This window comes from Festucalex cinctus, chromosome 9 (assembly GCF_051991245.1).
Source record: "Festucalex cinctus isolate MCC-2025b chromosome 9, RoL_Fcin_1.0, whole genome shotgun sequence".
In the NCBI taxonomy this organism is placed as follows: domain Eukaryota; kingdom Metazoa; phylum Chordata; class Actinopteri; order Syngnathiformes; family Syngnathidae; genus Festucalex; species Festucalex cinctus.
This window is the reverse complement of record NC_135419.1, coordinates 17,439,101-17,456,395: the sequence shown is the minus strand read 5'-3', so window position 1 is coordinate 17,456,395 and position 17,295 is coordinate 17,439,101. Positions and strand designations below refer to the sequence as shown.

The window sequence follows — 17,295 nt, the reverse complement described above, 5'->3', positions numbered from 1 at the left end:
TCCCCGTCTGTCTCTTTACGAGTTATTGATCCAGCTGAGGAGGACGCTAATACGCAAACACCAAAAGCGCTGAACATGTCATTTATTGTATGAAGTACATATTGTCAACTGAGAGAAGACCAGGAGTCCATTTAGAGAGAACACCGAACTGCTGTTATATATCAAATGTTAGGATTTATTTGAAAACGTAGATGACACACATTTGGGGCCCGGGTCTATTAGAGCAGAGGTCGCTCTGTAAGAATATACTGAATCTGTTTAATCCTTGCAATAAATCATAAGACAAGGCAAATATTTAAAGATGAACCCGTGATGCATTCAAGTCCGCACCTACACTTCTTTTTCCAAATACAAATGCAATGGGAAAAAGTCGGGAAGGTGTCACCTTATCTGCCTTTGTTGCCATGGAGACGCGAGTCCCTAGCAACCCACACACATGAAACCCGAGTCACACGCTTCATGTCTCACCTGACTACTACAGAAGGACAACAATAATAACATAAAATCAAAACCATCAAATTCATTAAACGACGTTCTTTAATTCAAAACAAAAAAAAACAAAAAAAATCTGTGTGTTTTTTTTTTTTTCCCCCCTCAATATTCGAAAAGAGCTGAAACAGTTGACATTTATTTTGGTCCCAGGGAAAAAACGGCACAGTACTACAAAGAACTATTTGAGCCATACAGAAAAGAAAAATAATATATATTGTAACTAAAGACATCATTTTTTGAAAATACCGGTAGTCATATTATCTCAAAAATATACAATTTTCTCAAAAATGACTGAATGAATTATTGAATACAAGACTTACTTGAAAAGCCCCGATTGTTGTATCTTGTTAATCTATAACTTTAAACCCAATATGTACAATTTTATTATCTACAATTCCAACTTTAATTTCTAAAATCTGATTATTATCTTGAGAATCTACAATTACAGTGCCCTCCATAATTACTCCTGGTTAAGATGCGTTCTGTAGCTTTGAATAAATTCAGTTTTGTAATAAAATACACTAAACATTAAATTAATTTTATGTTTTTAACACTTCTTAACCAGAGGTGCCAATAATTAGGGAGGACAATGTACATATTTATATATGACAGCTACCTTGACCTTATTTTAAGTAAACAGGATTGACAACTGACATTTAACAGTGTAACGTAATGTCAATAAATGATCAAATAACAATTCACACGCAGTAAATCTTTCATTGAACTTTGGCGACGCCTAGTGGTTAACAGGTCATAACCAAATTGAATTAATGGAATTAATTATTACTATTTTATAAAATAATAATAATAATAATAATAATAATAATAATAATAATAATAATGAATAGGTTTTACAAAATACAAGATTTGGACGTTTGACTTCAATTTTTTTTATATTAGGAAAGTCGCAATATTACAAAGCTGTGACTTTGTCCTTAAAAAAAAAAAAATTCCAATTTATTTTCCTGATGTTTTCGGATTCCTTTAACAACACAAACATGAACTCCTCATCTATTCAAGTGATTCCCAACCACTGTTGGAAATCAAATTTCACTTAAGTGGTCCAAAAATTCTTATCTAACTACTACAAAAACATTGAAAACGTCTTTGGTTAAGTTTCAACTTTGTTTCGGTGGTGCTGGTTTAGCGGACGCAAGTGAACGAGGTGCGAACAGAATAAGACAATAACAATCGCCGGCGGACGTGAAAATATCAAATAGGAAGTTGGAGACCGTTTACTTGCCACCGGCCATTTGGATGATGAGCTCTCGAGCGTCCCGCACGCCCGAGCCGACTTCCGCTTCGCCTTTCTTGACGCAGGTGCCGATAAGAAACATCTTGCGCTCTCCCACCTTGGAAAGCTCCAGAGCGTCGTGCAGGTCGGTGATGCTGCAAGCGCCTGGTAGGTCCTGCGAGACAACACGTGTTGGTGTGCCTTTTTATGAGAACTATGTCATTGCTTATTACTACTTCATATAATTCTCAATTATTTTCTGAAAAATGTCTTATTGACTGTTTTGATGCTCATCTATAAGATGCCACAACATAGAGTAATACATTAATAATAATAATAATAATAATAATAATAATAATAATAATAATAATAATAATAATAATAGGCCTGTCTAAATAGGAATTTGTGCAGGGGGGCAAGTTAGTGATATAGAAATACGCCCTAAATACTCCCGAGGTACTTTTTATAGCATTTAAAGCAATTTTCAAGATCATAGGTATAACATTGTTTTAAAACATTTACAATCACATGCAATAACTTAATATATTGAGAGAATGCAAGAGCAATGGATAAGACAAAAATATAGTACAAACTGTTACAGTGTAGATGCACACTAACAAATTTATCATTTCACCATTATTTTTATAATAATATTTTTAATTGTATTATTTATTTAAATTTTAATAATTGATTTATGTCACTAAATAAAGCCCAACCGATATGGATTTCTTTAGGCCGATACCAATCTTTAAAAAAAATAAAAAATAAAATAAATCAGCAAAAAAATTACCGGTAATCAAAATCAGCCAGTTTTCTCAAAATTGAAAAGAGCTAATATTGGCCCATTAATTGGCCATGCCCTGTCAATAATCATGCCCAAAGACGTACATTATAAAATGAGCCTGCAGCCGCCACTTTCTTTAGACCTAAATAGCTGGATTAAGGAGGATCTCATGTTGAATAATCAGCTAAAACTCAGCTGATCTTGAAATACTATCTGTTTTCATTCTTCTTCTTTAAATTTAGCATTAAACACAAGTGTAATACCATCTAATGGCCGTCAGTGGAATTACACACAAAATATTTCCAATTTTAGTGTGAGCACCTATGTAGGATTGCACCATTTTTTTTTACATATCTGACACATGCTTGTATCACAAATTTTGGCTTGCAATACAAAGAAAAAAATAAAAATAAATTGTCCAAGTGACGGCTCTGGAAAAAAATGACAGGGCACTTGTTCATCAAGCTACGACTGCATTTATAAATGCACAACTTTTACAAAAGGACCACCAAAATTGGATCCATTCTCCAGAGTCTTTTACATTTATTAAGTTCCATTTTGAATAGATTTAGACAAAACACCTGTTGCTATGGTGTAATCGGGGCTGAAGGACAAACGAAGCCTTTTGTAGCTTTTGAGAGTTCTTTCATCCTCACCTGCTTGTTGGCCAGTACCATTAGAGGAAGGCAGGGGTCGGCATCAAGCAGCTCATGCAGCTGCGCCTTGGCGATGCCGAACAGCTGCGGTGCTGAAGAGTCTACCACAAACACCAGCAGCAGCGCCTTGGACATGTACCTTGGCCAGTAAGGCCTCAGTTCTGCCTTGCCGCCAACTGATGACATACATAAGACGAGACAAACTAGTTGCTGGGTTTACAGTAGGTAACATGTTCTGGCTGTTCTCTAATTGAGTTTTAAGACTGACAACTATTCATCAAGCAAATCAGACACAAGGCTGCTTCTTACTCTCGAGAAATTCAATGTGCAGGTCTTCTCTGTTAATGGAGACGGCGTTGAAGCCCTGTGTCGGCTCAATGTCCACGTCCAGGCTGCCGACGGCCAAACAGTACAGCAGACTGGACTTTCCGGCTCCATCCAGACCCAGAACCAGCACCTGGGTCCCCACTGGCTTCACCGACGTTGATTGCTGCACGCACAAGCACAAATAAATAAGGGGTTGAAAATGAGATAAGACTATTTTCTGAGTGTTCATTCGCAAGACTCGTTTAGACTTTTTCTTCCAGATGCAAAATGTTTACATTAAAATGTTCCATTCCTTTTCAATAGCTTGCATTCCCTCCTTACCATCAGGCAGTGCCTCAAGTTAAATGTTATTAAATTAAAAGGTTCTATGTACTCCAATCAAACGATCGTGGCAAATAGCCGCCTCAAGATTTTTTACTTCTCAAATGTGGTCCAAATGCTTGGAAAGTGTCATACGAATATTTGATGCTAGTTTTACTTTTAAATACAGTTGGGACTGCATGACGTCATCATGATAAAAGTTGTGTGACTCTGCCGGACCTTTGAAACATCGCCGAGGTGTGCATGCCAGCTTGCCCGCCCGTTGTGACGCATACCTCGTATACATTCTGCGCTCTCTCGGCGGAGCCAACAGTCTCAACGCGGGCTTCACCGACATTTTCCTCAGTGTCTTTCCCACTCTCCTCCACCTCCTCTTTCTTCTTCTTTTCTCCGGCGGGCCTTCGCCTCTCCCGGCTGCCGTCACTCTCGTCCCCCCAGCGACTTTCACCGGACTCCCGGGAGAAGGCGTAGTTCCAGACAACATAGGCCAGTCCCCCCGCCAGAGCCACGGAGACACCGAGGACGCTGGCTTCCCTCAAGCCTAACATGGCGCTCACTCAAACTAAATATGATGAATTATGTTACATAACCTTGTCCGTTTAAGTTAAATTTAACCTTCGAGTCTCACTTCCCTTTCATCAACAAGTGGATTACTAGACCGGAAGCGCGGGTGGAACCTCTTCACCTTACTTCCGGTCTCGTCTTTTGTTGATGGAGTTACTCAGTTCGGCCAACAGAGGGGGGAAAAAAAACAAAATATGAACGAAAAACCAGCCTGTTTTCTTGGTGTTTAAATTCTGAGATTTACAGAATTTTCTGAATGTAAATTAAAGTTTATCAGAATGGGCTGCTATGTGTTGCCAACTTGCCATGGCAACCTAATCTGCCCAGGGTCTTCAATTAAGCAGTTCTTGCCATTGTCACTTAACTATAATGTAATACGACTGTTTGTTTTTCAACTCATCACATTCTAAATTTGCCTCACTGTTATATTGCAATTTTGTATATAGTTTTTATAACAGCAATGTCATAATGTACGTTTTCAAAAAGTTAATAACTGTGTGTGACAATGCAGACAGATATACAACACTCCATATAAAACAATTTTATTTGCCAAAAAACAAAGTCAAATAAGTACACATGACCCTTTTCTACTACTTGTATCGTCCCTGCTGGATCGTCCGTTTCAGTGGCACCCTTTCCTCGTCCGGGGCGCTCAGGAGCCACATCTTCAACTCAGACTTCTCCGTATTTTTCCCGAGAGTCTTCCATGTGCGGGCCCTCAGCGACAGGGGCTTGTCCGGCTTGTTGGGCCCCTGCCGCTTGGGCTCCGAGCTGGAATCCTCTGCTGCCGCCGCCGCCACCACTACCTGGCGGGGCCTCCTGGACTTGGAGCCCTCCTGGCTTTGCCCGTAGCTCCTCTTCTTGATGGAGTCCAGCAGGGCAGCCCGGCTGCGGCAGGCCTCCTGCTCGGTGGGCTCATCCTCATGCTCACGGGCATCTTTTGTTTGGGTCAAAGTTTGCTGCTGCCAAGTGAGGAACTCGTTCAAAGTGTCTTTCAGGCGAGAGGTAAAGTCTGCATGAGTCATGGTGGCCTGGAGGCGGACCTACAACAGCAAGAGGCAACATAATTAGAACATTGTACAATTTAAGATCAATTGGTTGACTATTTTTTACAAATAAATGTTAAATGCCTCCGTAAAGATGTACACTTTTAATAGCTTTTCTTGACACTTACTTATTCATCTATTTTATTTATTTGTAGTTTTTTTTTCTTTGTGTTTACGTTCAGAAAACCAAGCAAACATAAAATGAACTCATTAGAACACACGTTTCCCCACCCCTATTTTACACTATATACTTCTCGGCCACCGTAGTAGTAACAGCTGTACGGACCTCCACTAGCTCGTTCTTGATCTTGTGGTAGCGGTTCTGGACGTTGGCGACCTCCTCCAGGTCGTCTTCGGTGAGCAGCTGCTGCACCGCAGTGGCCCTGGCCAGCATTTTGGTGCTCACATTCGGACCTTTGGACTTCTTGGGCCGTTGGAAGACAAGCAAATGCGGCATGGCGGTGTAGTCCACCACCTTGGCGGAGACCAGCTTCCGGTAGACGTAAATCACGTCCAGGTGTCCGCAGGAGATGGAGTCCCGCAAGAAATTCTGCACGTCGTCCCAGTCCCGGAGAGCCAGGCGGATCCGCACCGGTGGTGCGGCGAGCTGTGTGTGGTAGAAGGCGTGCATCAAGTACAGGCCGCCGACCCGCACCTGGTAGCAGTAAGGAGGCAGGAAGTACTTGACGGCCGTGGCCATGGCCACCCGACAGAAGCGCCTCATCTCGCTCATGCTGGGTATGCCCAGGAAGACATCCGAGAAGCGGGCGTCTCGCCACAAGGCCGTGAAGCGCTCCAGGCGGACCGAGTCGCTGAGCTGGAAGCGGCCGAGGAGTTCTTCCACGTCCTCGGTGAGAGGATCGTAGAAGGTGTCCGCGTATTTGGGAGGCATGCGAGGCATCCTGGGCTAAATTGTGTGCAGGTGGGTGTCCCAAAGCAAGGCGTTACCATGACTTTAAAGCAATTTCCGGGAATGGGCGTGGCCCAATTAAGACAAATTCAACAGATTTTGGGTATGGGAAAATAAAAATACACTAATACACTAAGGTTGCAAATTATTGTGGCGTGTAGATATTACATTTACTGCCAATAAAAGTAAAATATGTGTATATTTTGTAGATGTAAAATATTTAAGATGAAACTAATATAGGGATAAAATAAGGTGGTATATTTAAGAACAAATGTATATTTCCAAGACTATAGTAATATTACAAGAAATGAATTGAGGAAAAGAGTTGCATAATTTCAAGATTAAAGTCCAACAGTTCAGCTGTACTGTTTGATTAGTCGTGTATTTCTTAGATACAAATTGTCTTGAGATTCAAGTGTTGTGAAAATAAAATCTTAGAAAAAATTTAATTTTCATTAAGTCAATTTCACCAGTAAAAAATGTAAATTTCAAGATTAGTTGCAGTTCTATGCCAAGTTTATTCTTACAGTTGTTTTCCCGAATACAGTAAAGGAGAAATTTTCCGAAATTTATCGGTAGGTATTATGCGTCACTGACACTTTGAGGCACGAAGTCACATGGTTTCAAAACCTGATTATGGACAGAAACATGAGCCCAGTGCTGTTCATTTTCTACTTTTTAATTCAAATGTGTTTCATTTTTTGAACACATAATATAATTTGTCTTCCGACAAAAATAAAAGAAACACTCGTTGAGACGTATACTTTCATTTCCTCTGAATCGCCATTGAGAGTCCATTTTGTGCCGTTTCCTGTACGGTAAAAATAAGACAAAAAGTGGAGGGAAGTTGGGAGGTTTTGTCTGTAAATTAAAAAGGAAAAAGTAGGACCCAAGAATGGGGAAGAAAAAAAATTCTTTGCGATGAATGGTCCTTTCTTCCTGAGGCTACCAGCCTCCTTTGCCGCCCTTTTTCTTCTTCTGTGGTGCCTTCTTGCGTGTGGCCCCGGACGAGGCGGGTTTCTGCTGGCGTGGAGGGACCACGTTGCTGGGGGCCGAGCCGGACGCGGACCCTGGTCGAGGGGATGTTGGAGGGCTGCTGGCGGTCTTGCTCGCATCCCTGGAAGTGGAGGAAGACAACCAAAGTTTGTTGCTCGTCAATTCAGTCAGTTGCATAAATATTGGGACATGGATACAATTCAACTTTGTGGCTCTCAACACCACCTCAATAAATGTGAAAAATGAACAAGATGTGAACTGCAGACTTTCAGCTTTAATTTGTAAGATTTATAACATTTTGCATAAATGCCTCCCACTTTTTAAAGTCTAAAAGTAATGAGCGGCCATAGCGCCAAATGATGTCAACATAGGTTGGGGCAGAAATCTTGCTTCGACTGTATGGATTAATATTTCAATTCAATTCAATTACTTACAGATCTGACGACGCGCCCGCCGTGGCCCCCTGCGTGCCTTTCCCGATCTGCTCCTTCTTCTTCCCCTTCTTCTTGCCTCGGTAGTAGGAGCGTTCCCTCATGGGCAGCCACCTCTCTGGGTCGGGGGTGGCTTTGGGGTCGCAGTTTTTCGGTAGTTTACCTGGAGGGAGGAAGCGGAAAAGGAGGCGGTGGGTGCTTTAGGACCTCCAGCCAGGCCAGAATGGTTGAATTATCGGTAAGCAAAACCTACCCTTCTTTTTCTTCCTCTTCTTTTTTATGTCCCCTTGTCTGTGGGAAAAAAAAATATATTGAAAACTTATTTCAATTATACCACATCAACTGTCTTTCTGAAGCACCCTAAGTTCCACAAGATGGCGCCAAAGCCAATAGGAAAGTAGCAATCAGTGTAGAAGTATTTTAGGTGATATATCTTCATTGCCTTGCCTGGGTTTTTGGAAGTAATGAAAAGTCTTTGCGGTACATGTATGGTTTTAAGTCAATTAGCTGTAAGCCAATCATTTTTAGGGGTAAAGTAAGGTGAGTTCGAAATGATCACGTGTTTTGGGATTATAGTTTGGTTACAGTTCAAACTACCAATATAGGCAATTATAAAACTTTTTTTGGAGCAGGTGTCAATTACTTGCATTTTTTTTTTTTGCTAACATAATAGTGGGGTGTACTGTACTTGTGTTAGCAATAATAATATACAGTACAGTTCAGAATGTAAATATGCATTTAATGTTTAAGAAGTGTATTTTTAAACATTTATGTACAATTTACATGTAACTTTTTTTTGCAGTAGATTTTAATGACTCATGTAGTTTTTTTCCCCGATTTATCTGATATTTAATCAGTTTTAACGGTCACACTCAACCTGTTCCAGTATCTCATATTAAATTACATACTTGGGAGTAACTAACAAACCAGCAAAATAATAATACTAATAATAATAATGATAATAATTGTTACCCTTCTTCTTTGGGAAGATTTTCTCCCGCGACTTTGGCTGCCTTTTTCCTGACGTAGGTAGCTCCGTGTGAGTTCTCCAGCTCGTCCACGTCCACCTTGAAGGACATGGTGTCCGCCGAAGGGAGGTGCTTGCTCAGGCTGGAGTGGAACTCTGAGGAAAACTTTGAAACTGACTTGTATAACACAAGCTCGCTAAACTGAAAGAAGACGTGATTTGCTTTTCAAGGATACGATTTGGCTTTGTCCGTGTCCACCAAAGAGTAGGCGGAGATGAGTTGCGCCAGCGTGTGAATGTCCTTCGGGTTTTGCCTATTAGATGAAATAACATTGAGTTCAAGAGGACAAACGCAAAGTAGCCAGTCTCCACTTTTGTACATATTTTATTATTATTTTTTTTTTTATGATTCCTGTTAAAATCTAAAATAAATATGTTATTCTCCGTTAATCTAAATGAATAATCTAATATGGTAAAGTCTAAGTGGTCATTTTACACATAATGCTTTAATAAGCGTGTGTAATGAAACTGCTTCCTTTATATTCCACCGACATAACAATCACTGCCAAAACCACTACAAGTGATAAAGCTAATGACTTATGTACCGGTAGATTGTAATTTGGTCCTAGTGGTACACAACAGCATACCAAGTGCCACAAAATAATTAGAATAACACAGCTGTATATGAACTGAAGTTCAAGCATATCTTGTGTGTCCTGCCTAAAACATGGTAAAACCTTTCCACGGAAACTTGAAGGAGTCTTTATGAAATATAGAGTTTGAGCTGACGGGCCACTTTAGTAAAACATGCACAATAGCCAAACGAGTGTTTTTCCCTCCCTGTGTGAACTCACTTCCACAGTTGCTCCAGATCACTAATGGCTTCCTTTTTTCGTCCGTACTTCAATTTGAAATTGGCAGCTTCTCGCACCAGAGCCAAGTGGGCCGTGGATCCCGACTGAGGAGGAAAAATAGGAGTACTAAGGTAAACATTAAATATACTAATCAAATTACACTGCTTTTCTGCAGCTGAGGTATGAAAAACGACAAGACACAAACCTGTTCCGACTGGTAGTGTTGAATAGCTTGTCTAAAAACGTCAATAGCGCCGTCAATGTCTTCTTCGTGAGAGTACATGGACACCAGAGCCGACACCTTAGGAGTCAATAGCAATGTTTAGTTGCTTGATCAAGCCTGTTAAAATGGTAGAGAGCAGAAGTGATGATGCTGTGCATCAACACATAATTACCATGCCCGCTTTGTGCTTGAACTCTTCAATGGATCTCAGGACATCACAGGCTTTTGTAACATGACCTGAGGATCCCCAAAAAAAAAAAAGGTTATAAAATGTTGACAAACTGACAAGAAAAAAAAAAAAATCAATACTCATACCTTGAACTAAATACAGCTGTGCCATTGTCAGCTTGATGCCCGACGCGCTCTCCGGATGTTGATCTGAAAATTGCTGAAGATGGAGGACGGGGGAAAAAAAACAAAACAAAAAACATAACACAAATTAGCTCCACAGGTGTCATATGTGCCAGTTGGCCTGTGACTCAAATACCGTCCCGACCTGGAGCAACTCGACCGCTTTGCTGTGCTGCTTCTCCCTGCACAGTTGAGCCACCTGAATCAGGACGGGTCGCGGGTGACCCGGGTTCTGAGACTGAAGACTGGAGGACAGCTTTCGGCACTGGTCGGCCTGTTGGATGACAAAAACATACCAATTTGATTGTTTAATGTAAACAAAGCACATATGACGTATAAATCTGATTGCGCCGAACTCACCTGGTTGGTGTACATGGCCAGCAAGGCTTTGTTGAATTCGATGGCCTGTAGCTGCTTTTTGGCCAGCTTGTATTCGACCCCTTCTGCGTTTGTCAGCTTCACCTTTTTCTTAGAATCGAACACGTTTTGGTCCTGTGGAAGAAGAACATTTTCTTGAGTGAGACGGCCCGCTTGGAATCATTGCATTTATTACTATCCCAATGAATGAGGAGTAAGAAAAATCAGCAATCCCTTCAATGTCTGCATTCGCTTTACTGTGAGCTTCATAATTGCTTGCCATAGGCCCACCTTGTTTATTGTAATGATGTTATTGGCAGTCACGGCCAGCAGGCCCACATCTGAAGGCCTAAAACAAGCAAAAAAACTGTTTTATGAATCCAACACAAGCTTCCACCTGTGCCTGTAAATGAAAGGACATTCATCTTACTTGAGCTTGATGACCTGATTGTAGAGCTGAAGCGCTTCGTCCGTCCGACCTTGCAACTGCATCACGTACGCCATCTGAGAATGGATGACGGCCAACTCCGACTCGACGTCCTCCTCCGTTATGTCCTGCAGGAGACGATGCCATTATGACGAAGGGAAACAAAAAGCACAGATGAATCACACTAACAATGTGGATGTGGCAAATGTTGACAAATAACAGCTTCATAAATAAACCCTTAACGCAAAGAAATGATCATGAATTGGACAACTATACAGTGTGTGTGTATATATATATATATATATATATATATATATATATATATATATATATACACATACATATATATATACATACATACACACACACACACACACACACACACACACACACACACACACACACACACACACACAAACGACCAGATGTACAAACTTACCGAATCATCAGCCAATGACTGCCGGCAAAGCTCTGAAATACAAGAAAACATGTTTACACTAGTGATTTCCAATCATGGGAAATAGTCCGACTTCACTCAATTATCCAGAAACTCTTATTCCATTTACAACAAATAACGTCTCTACTTTGTTTAAATATACAATTATGCATACCGAGACATTTCATAAGATTTTGTTGGGGGGGGGGGATTTATCTGATATAAAATATCCATGGCTCACAAAAGTTTGGGGAAAAAATGGTTTACGATACAAAAAGTTGTACTGGGAACAGGACGAGGCCTGACCTTCAGCTTGTTGAAGCTTATTATACGCTGCAGTCAGCTGACCCTGGCCAATCAGCATGCAGGAGGCGTTGTAGCACAGCTCGTAAGTCGTCTCGGGGAGGCCTAAATCTTCCTGTGAAGTGCAAAAAAATATATAAACAAAAGGGTCTGGCGTACCAATACTCCTAATAGAACCATATGAGCGTTTGTTCATTGAAACAAGGCTTGCCAATGGTGCCTTCTCCCACTGGCTCACAGCGGCCAGGACAGCCGCGAGGTTAGTCTTGCGCTCTTCTTCATACTCGTCCTGGGAGTTCCTGATCAGATCCTTGTAGACGGACTTGCACTCATCGTAGCGCTCCAGTCTGTACAACTGCACAAAGACAAAGGTAAAAAATAAAACATAAAATATTTGAAAGTATGTTTCCTTGTCATACACTAGACATTAACATAGATTATTTTTTGGTGTCCTAAAAACATGCTTTATCAGCTTCATATCAAACAAGATGCAATTGAAAGAATTGTCCATGCATACATTGACCAACCAGGTGGATTTATTTTTTTTGTATGGTTTAAGGATGAATCAATAAGCCTTACCACTTGACCGTAGAGCTCCTTCAGCTTGTCTGTCTGCTCGGGAGCACTTTCAATGGTCTTCAGAGAGCTCTCAACTCTGTTCAAACGGTACTCGCAATACGCTTTCTCGAACACGAGCTCGCTAGAGGAGGAAGTGAAGCACAAAAGTAACGTTTCAAACCAAAATGGGATTAATGCTGCATGGTACAAGTGACACAATCAGGCCTCTTCCAAATGTAAAAAACATTTGATAGGTTCCCGACATCTGCCAATGAGAGTGCAACGTAAACACACATATGTGATGGCAGTCAGGTGATCACGAATTACCTGCCGATAATCTTGTTGTGCGTGTTCATGACATTTAAAGCCTCTTTGAAGGTGCCGTTATGAATGAGGCACACTATTTTACAGTGAAGGGCCGTCACATCTTCTCTGTTTTCCTGCAAAACTGTGACAAAAGCAGGGAAAAGCAGCACAAACACGTTACAACTTCATCAAGCAAACCACATGTTCATTTTTCTAGAGTGGGATTGCATTATATGTCCAAAAAAATAAACTAAGATAAGATGAGCCCACTGACATGAAACAGACACGTCACTAACCACAAGAAGACGGTGCAACATAAAATTACAGCGTCGAATAACATATGCAACTTATATTATAGTTATACGACTACATTACTGAATATATAAAAAGCAAAAGCGAGCAAAGAGTCACATTAGGCGGATTTAGGGCCCGTAACCGAGCCACATGCTAACAGCTGCACGGGGAGTTTAACCATAGCTTAGCCACGGAGCACCGCTGACAGGAGCCACAAGTTAGCCCACGCTCAATCCACGAGTCGACAACATGTCCGGCTTCGCTCGCAGCAAGGACACCTACTTTTTGTAAGCGCTTTCAAGGCTCTCGTGTAGTCTCCGTTCTGTCCGCAGCGGTTCACTTCGGTCCACAGCGACGCCGTGGACAGCCCACCGCTCGCCATCTTTGATGAGTGGACTACTGGAAGTCGGAAGTAGAAATGTGTACATCCGGATTAACATCAAACGAGTTGGAACTTCACATCAAACACGATCGGCTGTAATATTGACTTATATTATAATTGTTTAAATTATTTTTTATATCTTCCAACGCGTCGCTGCAGTGTTTTTATGATGGAGATACCGGGTCCTCGCTTTACGACGGAGCTCCAGCCCAACGGTGTCGACGTAATACAAATATGTACGTAATTTGAATGTTTCGGGATTGTGTTTGTGTTTTAATTATTAGTGCGGATGTTTCGATATTATGTTAGTGTTTTAATAATTAGTACTCTTGTATTTCGCAGTTTGAGTTTGTTATCTTAAATGACAGCGTTGTTATTGTACATATGTCAAGTGCGGTCACAAAAGTTCCAATCAAAGCAAAGTCCCTACTCATTTCAGTTGCAGACGTTCACATTAACACACAACACATTTTCAAATCCCCCGACAAAGAACGATATAATATATCTGATATCCTATTTTAAAAAAAGAAAAACTTACCACGATATTTTTACAGCCATCGAAGGATTTTTTAATATTCCGACATTCGACCTAGTCTTTGAAAGCATCTCGGTCGAAAGCGAAATGTTCCAGGTTCCGACGCAGTCCTCAGCGGATGCGAGGGGGAGCTGTTGTCATCTAGCCCGGCTGTATTGTGACGATCCTTTGTGTCCAAGCGAGATGGCAGGGATAAAAGGTGCGGCGTATGACGTTTTTAATCCATGACATAGCTAAAAATAAAAAAAATTAATAACAAATGGCATCCGCTGTTAGCTTGACGCAATGCGTTTAAGCCTTACGCGCGCGTTTGGCATTTTTAGCTAGCTAATGGAAAAGTATAGCCACAAGGCCGATAGTCATTAGCATTAGCTTAAAATATAACACCGCCGTGTTTGTTCATTATGTCTTTTTTTCCATTTAATGAATCGGCGTGTGTTGTAATGCATAAAAGCATTGCATCATGTGACGTTGTCGCTTTTTTTTTATGTTGCCAGTATTACGTTAACCAGTCGCTAATAGGCTAAGGCTAACGAAAGCGTAAGTTGGGCGATTACGTGCCAATTAGGTCACGCCAATGTGTGTTAAAAAAAGAAGTTACAAACGCCTGACCAGCTTTGTCTGTCTTTACTGTTGTCGAACGTGAAATCAGCTGATATGTCACATGGTATGTAGCTTGGGGCTCTGCTGCTTATTGTTGAGGAGGGGGCTGGGGGGGGATCCCAAAAGTCATTAAGGCACGTTGATTTCAGATGTCTACTCAATGGACGCAATATTAGGTACACTGACCTGCCTATCTATGTCGTAACTGTCATTTTTGGTTGACACCATCAGGCACACATTTTAAAAGCCTTGCAGTCTGGTGGCTCCATTTTTTTTTCTTTTTTTTGCATTCACTTCCTTTGGCGATAAGAGCTGCCACTTCTGTGGACATTTTTTAGAGACATTTTAAGACTTGATTAGTTTTATGAAGTGTTCTTTATTAACTGTGTAGTATTTGTGATTTTATTTGAACCATGTGAAGTAGGTTTGAATTGTGAGTCCTCTCTGCGACATAAAATACAATGTACTGTACTGTACTTGTAGGTTTGCCTAATGAATTGTCCTTGCTGTGTTCCAGCTCTCATCGCATTGTCCTTTGGAGGGGCCATTGGCCTCATGTTCCTCATGCTGGGATGTGCCCTCCCCATTTATGAGTAAGGAAGCTGTGTCAAAGTTTTTATTTTTTATTTTTATTTATTTTATTTTTTTTAATAAATATTTTATACTACATCGAGTTAATAATGAAACTTTTAGCAGTGAAGAAAGTAGTTGAACTAGGGTCTCCAGTATGTCTGTTAGTTGTCGAAGGTCACATTAAATTTATGCTGTTCTCCTCTGTATCTCAAAAATTGAGAGGACATTAAATTTACACTTTTGATTTATTTTATTTTTTATTTTTTTTACAAATTGTACACTGGCTACTTTTTGTCATATATGAATTATGAGCCATTCCTCCTTGATATGTCATTTCCGTGGTTAACAACACATCAGCTATTGCAAATGGCAAATCTCATTTCTCTGTGTCCAGCAAATACTGGCCACTGTTCCTCCTCTTCTTCTACATTCTCTCGCCCATCCCATACTGCATCTCGCGGCGGGTGGTGGACGACACCGACTCCGCCAGCAACGCCTGCAAAGAATTGGCTATCTTCCTCACGACGGGCATCGTCATCTCAGCGTTTGGCCTGCCCATTGTCTTCGCACGAGCTGAAATCGTGAGTCGCCGGTTTTGTACGAACGTTTCACGTACCGAACGAGGTGTTTCGAGCTAAGGCGGAATCGCCGCTGATTTTTTGCAGATTGCCTGGGGGGCGTGTGCGCTCGTCTCGACGGGCAATATCGTCATCTTTGGAACCATCCTGGGCTTCTTCCTCGTCTTCGGATCAAATGATGATTTCAGCTGGCAGCAATGGTAAACCAGCAGAGCGAGGGGGTCTGAACTATTTTTATTATTAATATTATATTATTATTATCATTATTGTAATAATTATTACTAGCATCATTATTGATGGTCTTATTATTTGGTCCTTGTTGTTATTATTTATAGTAGTCACTTTGAAGCCGTGCAATAGCTTTTGTTGTATCCCGGCCTGCTTCACATTGAACTGACATAAGGTTGGTGTAATTTTTTTTTCGTTCATTTTTGGGAATGTTTCTCAGATATCTTCCATGACTTCTGTTGTGATATTTGAGTGTTTGGAGCCAAACTGCCATGGACAACAGCTTGTAAATGCTGTCAAAACTACGAAAAGGACATAACCCGAACGTCTCAGAAGACCTCCATGACAATGTCTATTCATTTTTGTGTTATTTTGAATACATTTGCTCTAGTCCACTAGGTGGCGCACAGTAATTTTCCTCTTTGCTGGTTTGCCAACTGCTAACACACAGTCAATAATCTACATAAGCAGGGGTGGGAATCACAGAATATCTTGCAAAATGATATTATTGAAATATTTTGCCATTAAAAAAAAACAATACAATACTCATTATACAGTATTGATTTTATAAACTTTTAGCTCAAAAATATTAAACTCATTATGCTATGACTTGTGTGGTGTTATTGGTACCTTGTGGAGATTCTGAGATTGCCTGCAGAGAAGGAGATGTTCACCAATCGGTGTCCACACTGCAGATGAATGCCGCATGCGCAAAACAATCAGGGTCACACTTGATGCAGGCGCACTAGTTTATCAATGCTGCACCGATACTGAAAGATAACATTTCCATTTATCAAGATAGTGATATTTTGTCCCACTCCTGCTCTGTAGGATTTTAATCCAAAATGTGGTGCCATATCACTACAGGTTTTTTGTTTTGTTTTGTTTTTCTCTAGTTGTGCCATGCTCCTGATGAAAACACACAATGAACATTCATTTATCAATAATCCATTTGACATCCATCTAATGGTGCATTTTTTTATGTTATCCTGACGTCACTTCAGTGAAGGTATTGATTGTACTGAGAGGCACTGGAATGAAGGCAGCTTCTGTGGAAAAAAAAAAAAACTGACTTAATTTGCGTGCTTTGTTCCATAATACTAATGCTTTAAAGTTGGTCAAAATGTGCTGAACACGAGACATACCCACTGGTGATGATGTTTAAAAAAAAAAAAAAAAAAAGTGAGTGAGAAGTGAAAGAGAACTCAAGATATTTCCTGTTAAATTTGTCCGACATGGTCTGACCAAGTGTGTTGCGTCGCTGTAGCTTGGGCCTCTCTCTTTCTCTGCTACTGTTACGAGCAGATTGCTTCCACACTGGCAGTCATGTCATTCATTTATTTTCTTTAATAGAACAACTCATGTTCGATGCTACTCTTCTATGGCAGTAGTCAGCATGGCGATTTTTTGTTTTTATTTTTAAATAAATGCAATTTTGGGACATTCTGTCTGATCCGTTCAGTCATTCAAGTTGATTTTTCAGTTAGAAAAGGCATATTGTTTGATTTTTTTGGGGGGTATTTTGGTGGGAATTTAAAATAAAAAAATATATATAAATT

General features: G+C 40.6%; 4 protein-coding genes across 8 annotated transcripts; 1 reads left to right on the top strand and 3 right to left on the bottom strand.

Annotated features, from left to right (window-relative positions):
• Window positions 1-67: 67 nt before the first annotated feature.
• Window positions 68-4,505, bottom strand: arl9 (ADP-ribosylation factor-like 9). Of its 2 annotated transcripts, none has more exons than XM_077532435.1 (4): window positions 4,090-4,505; window positions 3,476-3,656; window positions 3,167-3,342; window positions 68-1,901 (listed from the first exon to the last, which is right to left on the bottom strand). In XM_077532435.1, the coding sequence occupies exons 1-4, from the start codon at window positions 4,360-4,362 to the stop codon at window positions 1,728-1,730; spliced, it is 804 nt and encodes a 267-aa protein (XP_077388561.1). In that variant the 5' UTR covers window positions 4,363-4,505; the 3' UTR covers window positions 68-1,727. The 2 variants fall into 2 exon arrangements, with proteins under 2 accessions (XP_077388561.1, XP_077388563.1); XM_077532437.1 differs by lacking the exon at window positions 4,090-4,505 and adding an exon at window positions 3,815-3,974.
• A 399-nt stretch (window positions 4,506-4,904) lies between these two features.
• snapc1a (small nuclear RNA activating complex, polypeptide 1a) lies at window positions 4,905-6,371 on the bottom strand. Its single transcript, XM_077532434.1, has 2 exons — window positions 5,711-6,371; window positions 4,905-5,421 (listed from the first exon to the last, which is right to left on the bottom strand). The coding sequence occupies exons 1-2, from the start codon at window positions 6,323-6,325 to the stop codon at window positions 4,969-4,971; spliced, it is 1,068 nt and encodes a 355-aa protein (XP_077388560.1). The 5' UTR covers window positions 6,326-6,371; the 3' UTR covers window positions 4,905-4,968.
• Window positions 6,372-6,997: 626 nt separating this feature from the next.
• On the bottom strand, window positions 6,998-14,146 carry srp72 (signal recognition particle 72). The gene is made up of 20 exons (XM_077531699.1): window positions 13,758-14,146; window positions 13,120-13,236; window positions 12,565-12,685; window positions 12,259-12,379; window positions 11,891-12,034; window positions 11,683-11,794; window positions 11,380-11,411; window positions 10,944-11,068; window positions 10,805-10,862; window positions 10,517-10,648; window positions 10,302-10,430; window positions 10,121-10,193; window positions 9,978-10,042; window positions 9,788-9,883; window positions 9,583-9,686; window positions 8,965-9,042; window positions 8,734-8,871; window positions 8,015-8,052; window positions 7,765-7,924; window positions 6,998-7,451 (listed from the first exon to the last, which is right to left on the bottom strand). Exons 2-20 carry the CDS (start codon window positions 13,217-13,219, stop codon window positions 7,280-7,282), a joined length of 1,998 nt encoding a protein of 665 aa, XP_077387825.1. The 5' UTR covers window positions 13,220-13,236; window positions 13,758-14,146; the 3' UTR covers window positions 6,998-7,279.
• On the top strand, window positions 13,267-17,179 carry LOC144025535 (leptin receptor overlapping transcript-like 1). 4 transcript variants are annotated; one of them, XM_077531702.1, is made up of 4 exons: window positions 13,267-13,455; window positions 14,875-14,950; window positions 15,325-15,511; window positions 15,596-17,179. In XM_077531702.1, the coding sequence occupies exons 1-4, from the start codon at window positions 13,386-13,388 to the stop codon at window positions 15,710-15,712; spliced, it is 450 nt and encodes a 149-aa protein (XP_077387828.1). In that variant the 5' UTR covers window positions 13,267-13,385; the 3' UTR covers window positions 15,713-17,179. The 4 variants fall into 4 exon arrangements, with proteins under 4 accessions (XP_077387828.1, XP_077387827.1, XP_077387830.1 ...); XM_077531701.1 differs by lacking the exon at window positions 13,267-13,455 and adding an exon at window positions 13,796-13,953; XM_077531704.1 differs by lacking the exon at window positions 13,267-13,455 and adding an exon at window positions 13,988-14,421.
• Window positions 17,180-17,295: the final 116 nt, after the last annotated feature.